This window comes from Aedes albopictus, chromosome 2 (assembly GCF_035046485.1).
Source record: "Aedes albopictus strain Foshan chromosome 2, AalbF5, whole genome shotgun sequence".
In the NCBI taxonomy this organism is placed as follows: Eukaryota; Metazoa; Arthropoda; class Insecta; order Diptera; family Culicidae; genus Aedes; species Aedes albopictus.
The window spans coordinates 71,133,638-71,142,054 of NC_085137.1; the positions used below are offsets into that span (position 1 = coordinate 71,133,638).

General features: G+C 48.0%; 2 protein-coding genes across 2 annotated transcripts; one reads left to right on the plus strand and one right to left on the minus strand.

Annotated features, from left to right (window-relative positions):
* Positions 1-287: 287 nt before the first annotated feature.
* On the minus strand, positions 288-1,201 carry LOC109423962 (NADH dehydrogenase [ubiquinone] 1 beta subcomplex subunit 9). The gene is made up of 3 exons (XM_019699032.3): positions 975-1,201; positions 693-835; positions 288-616 (listed from the first exon to the last, which is right to left on the minus strand). Exons 1-3 carry the CDS (start codon positions 1,070-1,072, stop codon positions 417-419), a joined length of 441 nt encoding a protein of 146 aa, XP_019554577.3. The 5' UTR covers positions 1,073-1,201; the 3' UTR covers positions 288-416.
* Positions 1,202-1,356: 155 nt separating this feature from the next.
* Positions 1,357-2,371, plus strand: LOC109416254 (dolichol-phosphate mannosyltransferase subunit 1). Its single transcript, XM_019690272.3, has 3 exons — positions 1,357-1,565; positions 1,635-1,845; positions 1,944-2,371. Exons 1-3 carry the CDS (start codon positions 1,468-1,470, stop codon positions 2,352-2,354), a joined length of 720 nt encoding a protein of 239 aa, XP_019545817.3. The 5' UTR covers positions 1,357-1,467; the 3' UTR covers positions 2,355-2,371.
* The last annotated feature ends 6,046 nt before the right edge of the window (positions 2,372-8,417 follow it).

The following is an 8,417-nucleotide window of genomic DNA, read 5'->3' on the forward strand; positions in this document are numbered from 1 at the left end:
AGCTGTTCCAGAAAGAATTTACAGAAGGACTTCCCTAGTGAAGCACTGGAGAAATTCTTGGAGGAATCCCCGGTGGATTTTCTGGAGGAGTTCCTAGAGATATCCCTGGAGGATAAATAAATAGATTGTTGTTGTAAAAATTCACAAATTCATCATTTTAAGAATATGTTCATTTACCTACCGATGCTTCCAAAAAGAGCCTCGATCGAATCCAAAATTTAGCCCAAACGCCTAACTTGTGATGCCTTCGAAAGTTCGGATCCAACTGAAACCACTCACTTCATAACTCTAAATCAACGTTATCCTTCTATTTAAGCTGACCAGTAGACGACACGCTGGTTCGATTTGCAAAAGGAAAAGCATAATTTTCAATGTTCGAATAGTTTGCGACGGTCGCCCTCCTCCTCTCCAAGATTTCAGTGGTGGTGCGAACCTTCCGAGGCGGACGTCTTGCCGTACTGCTTCTCCCACCAGGCCACGTACTCCTCCTTGCGTTTCTCGCGACGGGCAAAGTACTCCGGGAACTGTGCCTTCTCCAGCGGGTGCCAATAGTCCAGCACCCAGTCCGGGGGAATGACCTCTCGCTCGAACGCAACACCACCGGGCGACATTGGGACTGGAATATGGGGGGAAATAAACGATGATAAAATTGAAGATTCTGAACATTCGCCAGAAACAGTGCATAAACTTACATTTCTTTGGCTGGAAGTGTTGAGTTTCGAACAGTTCGCGTTCGCCATCGGCCAGCAGCTGAGCGATTTTGGCCGGATCGCGTTCATTTTTGTGCTTGTCGAAACGCTCCCGCATTATCACGGCCTGGTAGCGGAAAATGTGTCTGAAATGAAACAAAACACCATCACAGTCCCGAATCATCAGATTCTCAATCTTCCGGTCGTCCGGTGTTTATTTTGATGAACACTCGTCCGTCTTGCTTCGTTCGGCAAAATTACATAAGCAAAGGATTCTCCACTTACCTGCGATCATACCAGGATTCCAGATTACGCAGGGATTTTTTGTACAGCGAACACACCCGCCGGGTGTGGGCAATCATCGCGGCCGTCTTGGCGGACATTTCGGTGGTTCTTCCCGATTAGAACGTGATGGGAAGTGAATTTTGTACCACTAGCTCGCAGCACTTTTTCGGATGCACAGTCCGTCCGTCGTCGTTTCGCTGAAAATCATCAGCACACAGCACCAGCCGTCAGACTTCGGAGATTTTGACGTTTCGGCACAATTCGGTGAGACGGCGGGCTACACTGAGCTAAATGATCGAGTTCGGTTCAGCGTAGCACCCAGGTGGCAAATTTCACACCGATTCCTATCCCTCGCTGCGTTCAGCTTTGTTGTTTATTTTGACGTGGACCCGTTTTGCGTCGGCTTTCCGAAAACAAAACCGGATTGCGACTAAACGGAAGCGCTTGTGATCAAAGTGAAGTTCTCCAGTAGAAATCGTGATACGATCCCACCATGACTGCCAATAAATATTCCATACTGCTTCCAACGTACAATGAAAGGGAAAATCTTCCCATCATCATCTGGTTGATTGTGAAGTACATGCAAGAAGCGTAAGTATTCTCGCGATAGAATCCGTCTAACTGCCACGTCCTAATGTTCTCTATTGATCCCTCCCACAGGAACATCGATTACGAAGTAATCGTCATCGACGACGGTAGCCCAGATGGAACTCTGGATGTCGCGAAAGAGCTTCAAAAGATATACGGAGAAAATCGAATCCTACTGCGACCGCGAGCGGCCAAACTGGGTCTCGGAACGGCCTACATCCACGGAATTGAACATGCAAACGGGAATTTCATCATCATTATGGATGCTGACCTGAGCCATCACGTAAGTTGGCACCCTCCGCTCGCTAACAGTAATCTAATTAAACTACCCTCCGCTCGCTAACAGTAATCTAATTAAACTACCCTCCGCACCAATTTCAGCCCAAATTCATTCCGCAGTTCATTGCCCTCCAGCAGTCGGGCAAGTACGACGTCGTTTCCGGGACTCGCTACCAGGGAGACGGTGGTGTCTACGGGTGGGACTTCAAGCGGAAGCTCATCTCCCGGGGAGCAAACTTCCTGTCGCAGCTGTTGCTCCGGCCGAACGCCTCGGATTTGACCGGATCATTCCGGTTGTACAAGAAGGATGTGCTCAAAGAGCTCATCTCCCGCTGCAAGTCCAAGGGCTACGTCTTCCAGATGGAGATGATTGTTCGGGCCCGGCAGTTGAACTACACCGTTGGCGAGGTGCCGATTTCCTTCGTGGATCGTGTCTACGGTCAGTCCAAGCTGGGAGGGTCGGAGATCGTTCAGTTCGCCAAGAATTTGCTGTATCTGTTTGCTACCACATAATATATTGAACAAATATGTGGGCTATATTTTGCATGCCATTAGCTGTAAATATTAATATTTTTCGATAACTGCAGTTTTATGAATTTCAACGTTATTTCAGTATGTATTTCCTTACTTGTTTCGTAACATTAAGTATCTTTCGGTCAAGCTCTCGGTCAAGATTGTGGTATCCCTATTCCCACTAATACGATGCTGAATTAGGCAGCAACGACGCCTGGAAGAAACGGAGTGCGAAGATACAGAATTGCTGTACCGTTCCCAAGAAGCACGGAAGTTCTACCAGAAGCTCAACGCATCCCGCAACGGCTTCGTGCCGCGAGCCGAAATGTGCAGGGAGAAGGATGGAGGCCTTTTGACGGATGGGCGTGAGGTGATCGAAAGATGCACGTCGATCAGCATCTGAATGGCGTGGAGAACGTAGGCATGGGAGACCACGGAAACGGAGGAAACGACGACGCCAGTGCAGCGGAGGACGGAAATAAACCAACTCGCACGCTGAGGAAGTTAAGGATGCCATTCACCAGCTCAAAACCAACAAAGCAGCTGGTTAGGATGGTATCGCAGCTGACCTCATCAAGAGGGGCCCAGAAAAGTTGGCCACCACTCTGCACCGGCTGATAGTCAGGATCTGGAAAACCGAACAGCTACCGGAGGAGTGGAAGGAAGGGGTAATCTGCCCCATTCACAAGAAAGTCGACCATTTGTAATGTGAGAACTTCAGAGCGATCACTATTTTGACAGCTGCCTACAAAATGAATGAGTTCGTGGGAAGTTATCAAGCTGGCTACATCGACGGCCGGTCAACAACGGACCAGATCTTAACCGTACGGGCAAATCCTCCAGAAATGCCGTGAATGCCAGATTCCAACGCATCACCTGTTCAAAGCGGCATACGACAGTATCGACCGAGCAGAGCTGTGGAAAATCATGGACGAAAACGGCTTTCCTGGGAAGCTGATTAGACTGATTAAAGCAACAACGCTAGACGGTGTGCAAAACTTCGTAAGGGTTTCGGGTGAACTATCCAGTTCAATCGAATGTCGCCGGGAATTGCGACAAGATGATGGACTCTCATGCCTACTCTTCAACATCGCTCTGGAAGGTGTGATGCGACGAGCCGGGCTCAACAGCCGGGGAACGATTTTCACAAAATCCGGTCAATTTGTGTGCTTTGCGGACGACATGGACATTATCCCCAGAACATTTGCAACGGTGGCAGAGCCCGCCTGAAACGCGAAGCAGCAAAGGTCGGACTGGTGGCGAATGCCTCAAAAACAAAGTACATGCTAGTAGGTGCAGGTGGATCCGAACAAGACCGGATTCGTCTGGGTAGCAGCGGTGGAAAGCATCATGCTCTTTACGGAAATTAACCAAAAACAAAGCCAAATTATTGCACTATTGCACACACACTCGCGATCCAACAGCGAACGGCTCTCGCTTCGTCCAATCGAAAACCAGAGCAAAACAAAATGTAAAATATGCGTAGACACAGCTTGGTTCGTGAACCAAGTCAAAGTTTGCTCACGTTTGGTTCATTGTAATTTTTCTGCCCGAAGAGGAACATAATTGGACAAATTATGATTATACTAGATAGGAATCATTACAACGAACGATATTGATAAAGCTTTCCGAAATATTATTTCATTAGAGAAATATTTGTCGTGATCTACTTGTTGCGTACAGTTTTAGTACGCTTTGATGTTGGTTGGAACTGGTAACCCTGATGCACGAGTGGAATGTATAAACGGCCGCACGAAGGCCGACGGTAGCGATAATTTTATGACTCGGCAGTGTCGTTTGGTTCGTCAGGAAGATAGGAACTGCACTCCGGTTAGGAGATACGTCTGTCCCGTGAACATTTACTACATTGTAAGTTTAATTAAGTGATATGTATGAATAAAATAACAATTAAATAAATTTGCAGTATTGGAGCTGCCTGAAGTAGAAGCTGCTACCGATGTGTGGTTTTTGTTCCGCGACAAGTCGTCCTGACACTACTGAAACACAAAAGCATCGGTGATGCGAACCACACGCTCGTGTTCCTGTCGGGCGATCGCGATCTTGCATCCGTGAAGAAGAGTTCGCGCCGCAGTGGATAGCGATGCGATAGCATTTTTTTGTGACTGCTAACTCGATACTCACGGTTTTCTAGCACTGCTGTGTAGTAACGTTACGATAGACGAAGATAAATTCGAGGTGGTGGAGGAATTCGTCTATCTTAGATCCTTACTGACGGCTGACAACATCGAAAGTCGTGAAATTCGAAGGCGCATCATGAGCCGGAGTCGAGCCTACTACGGGCTCCAGAAGAAGCTGTGGTCTAAAAGGATTGACACACACACACACACACACACACACACACACACACACACACACACACACACACACACACACACACACACACACACACACACACACACACACACACACACACACACACACACACAAGCTCCCGGTCCAGATGGGATCTCGAACGTAGCAGTTAGAACGGCGATATTCCGGACATGATCAGGATGGTGCTCCAAAAATGCCTGGATGAAAGCTACTTCCCAGACGGTTGGAAGGTTCAAAAGTTGGTGTATCTACCGAAACCAGGAAAGCCGCCGGGGGACCCAGGATCGTATAGACCGATCTGCCTGCTGGATACCCTAGGAAAACAGTTAGAGAAGGTCATCCTTAACAGGTTGACTTGACAGAATACGCCGAAAGTGAGAGGGGACTGTCAGCGATGCAATTCGGATTCCGTAAGGGAAAATCGACGGTGGATGCGATTCGGGTAGTCATCGAGAATGTCCAGAAGGCGTCCAAGAAAAAACGGAGAGGTGATCGATTCTGCGCTGTGGTAATGATAGACGTCAAAAATGCGTTTAACAGTGCCAGCTGGGAGGCTATCGCCGTAGCGCTACACAGTATGCGGGTTCCAGATTATCTGTGCCACATTTTACGGAGCTACTTCCAGAACAGGGTACTGGTGTATGAGACCAACGAAGGGCAGAGGTCTATAGAAGTAACGGTAGGTGTTCCACAAGGGTCCATACTAGGCCCAACGGTCTGGAATGCCATGTACAACGGCGTACTGTCGTTAAAACTTCCAAAAGGAGTCGTCATTGTGGGCTTCACAGACGACGTCGTGTTGACGGTAATGGGAGAGACTCTTGAAGAAGTTGAAATGCTGGCGACGGAATCAATGTCCACTGTTGAAAGAAGGATGACTGGGGTCAAGCTACAGATTGCCCATGACAAAACGGAGGTGCTTCTGGTCAGCAACTGTAAAGCAGCCCAAACGATGGAGATCGTAGTCGGAGAGCACGTAATCACATCGAAACGAGCTTTGAAGCATCTAGGAGTGATGGTCGATGATCGCTTAACTTCAAGGAGCATGTCGACTACGCCTGCGGAAAGGCGGCGAAGGCTGTCAATGCTATAGCGACGATCATGCCGAATGTCGGGGGACCACGAAGTAGTAAGAGGCGTCTTCTGGCGAGTGTAGCAGGCTCAATACTCAGGTATGGTGCCCCAGCATGGGCTGAAGCACTGAGTACGAAGCGGAATCGAAGAGCGCTAGACAGCGCATTCCGACTCATGGCCACTCGGGTCGCCAGCGCGTACAGAACCATTTCGACGGAGGCAGTATGTGTTATCGCGGGAATGATGCGCATTTGCATCACCATCGCCGAAGACGTGGAATGCTACCAACGCAGAAGTACCAGGAGCGTAAGAGATATCGTCAGAGCGAACTCGTTGGCTAATTGGCAGCAAGAGTGGGACAATTCGGCGAATGGCAGGTGGACTCTCCGGCTTATCCCTAGCGTGTCAGCGTGGGTGAATAGGAAGCATGGGGAGGTGAACTTCCATCTGACGCAGTTCCTGTCCGGCCATGGCTGCTTCAGGAAGTACCTGCACCGGTTTGGGCACGCTCTTTCGCCCTTTTGCCCGGAGTGTGTTAACGTGGAGGAGACACCGGAACATGTCGTTTTCGAATGCCCCTGGTTCGAAGAAATTCGCGTCTTGCTGCGCGGAGTGACAGTCGACAACATTGTCGAAGAGATGTGTCGCGATAATAGTACAGTCCCGATTCGTTCGTTGGCGGCTCGTTAGATGGGCTGTCTCGATGGTTGGATGTTCGCTGGTTAGGGCAAAACCCAACTAAAAAGCACTGTCAATGTCAAAATCGATGTCAAAATGAGTTTGACGTCTGACCGTCGTCGTATCGCAGCTCCTGTATACAGACCGTTTGCGCAAGTATGTGAGTATTTCTTGACGTATTTCTCGTCACTTGCGTGTGTCGAGAGCATTTTGAGCAGTTGTCAGTTGCCCCAACAAACGAACACGATTCGCTAATCGGGGCGCAGTCGTGACCCAACGAGCGAATCCTCACTGTACAAGATAAAGATTGTCGCTAGTGTAACCATTGTTCCGGCGCCGCAACATGTCAGGTACATATCTATCAAAGCTGAATGTGGATGTCTCGAAATCACTACACCGATTATGCAATAGAGTTAATAAACTATAGAGGACGAATGTCGCTGCTGTTCCCTTTGTTCTCGCTCGCAAACATGTCGGGTATCTATCTGTCAAACTGCATACTTTTTCGCTTTGACACTTATAGCCCGGCCTATCTCCGCCAGCAAGAGATGTTTCGGCAGCGACGCCAGCGACATTCTTCCTCTATAGTTTATTACCTCTATTGATTATGCTGATCATCGACGACAATCAGCGCGATTTGCATTGGGATCCCTAGTGTATCTCATTTGCCTCTCAATGTTTCTATCCCAACATTTGATTACATCCTAACATACTTTTTCGCACAAGCGGATATCAAGTTTCATTAAACTAAATGAACTATTTTTTCATTAATAGTTGTTAAACAATCAAATAAAAAAAATTAATTAATACTCGGTTCAGATTACTTGCAGCATCTACTTTAAGTGTAGTACGCACCTGAAAAGTACTGTGGAAAAGGATAGGACAAGAAACGGTCAAGAAATGATTTCGTTGTCAAAATTTCTTGAGCGGTCCGCAGCTGAAAAGAAATGAAAATTGTGTAACGCTCGTAACGCCTGCCGGGCAAATCAAATGGAGCTGTCACTTTTCCTTGCGGAAAAATGTTCCGCTCAATTATTCCCCAAGGAAAACGGACATTTCCTCCCATACTAATCAGTTGTCAAAATTCCTTTGGTAATTAGAGGGATTTTGTCTTGAGTGCTTTTCTTACCAGGTGCATACTAGGTTTTAGTATTGAAAATTCATAAGATTTTGTCAATATTGAAATCTAGAGCTCGATTTGAATAGGTCGTATGTGCTTTCGTCGATTTAAAAAACGATCAGTTTATTTTAGTTACTGTAGCAATATTAATTATTTTTCGTGTTTAGTAAGAAATCGGCTGTATGTATAAGTTTTGTTTAATTTCAACAGCTTTCGCTTCAATAAGCGAATCCAACAGATCGAGTTTAATATCGACGAAAGCACATACGACCTATTCAAATCGAGCTCCAGAAATATTCTATTTCAGTCGCTTTCACATGTTAGCCTTCCATCGCCAGCAGCTGATCGTGTAAACAAACCGTTTGACAGACGTGGTCCCGGGATGTTGCGGACAGCGACGAGAGCGACAATCTGTATCTTGTACTATAATATCTTTTGTCGCGATGAAAACACGTGGAACGCTGTCGACAGAGCAGCAACGAGGGTGCTGTCCGCGCTGCAGAGGAAGTGGCGCGAAGACCAGAGAGCGGCGGAACGCGATCCGGGTAGGCATGATCCACCGCCGGGGACATGTCTGAGTCGTCCGTAACGTGGCACCGGCTTTTGGTCGTCGGAGCGCCGGTGAACCGGAAGTCCACCACCAACCGGAATCGCCGGACCGACTTCGGCACCTTACTAGTCGGGATAGAAACATCGGTATCGGGAGAACTTCCACCGCCGGGGTTTTTCTCCGTCGGAGTATAGGCTAGGTCCACCGCCGGGGACTAGACCGAGTCTATCGCGAAGAAGCACCGGAATTTGGTCGTCGGGGCGCATGTGAACCGGAAGCCAGTCTCCAACCGGAATCACAGGAGAGA

What these genes read in the sequence shown, in the direction of transcription:
- LOC109423962 (XM_019699032.3), bottom strand. Translation starts at nt 1,072, where the DNA reads ATGTCCGCCAAGACGGCCGCGATGATTGCCCACACCCGGCGGGTGTGT. An exon ending in GAATCCTGGTATGATCGCAG is followed by an intron (nt 836 to 974) that starts GTAAGTGGAGAA and finishes GTTTCATTTCAG; the next exon opens with ACACATTTTCCGCTACCAGG. An exon ending in ACACTTCCAGCCAAAGAAAT is followed by an intron (nt 617 to 692) that starts GTAAGTTTATGC and finishes CCCATATTCCAG; the next exon opens with TCCCAATGTCGCCCGGTGGT.
- LOC109416254 (XM_019690272.3), top strand. Translation starts at nt 1,468, where the DNA reads ATGACTGCCAATAAATATTCCATACTGCTTCCAACGTACAATGAAAGG. An exon ending in GTGAAGTACATGCAAGAAGC is followed by an intron (nt 1,566 to 1,634) that starts GTAAGTATTCTC and finishes TCCCTCCCACAG; the next exon opens with GAACATCGATTACGAAGTAA. An exon ending in ATGCTGACCTGAGCCATCAC is followed by an intron (nt 1,846 to 1,943) that starts GTAAGTTGGCAC and finishes CACCAATTTCAG; the next exon opens with CCCAAATTCATTCCGCAGTT.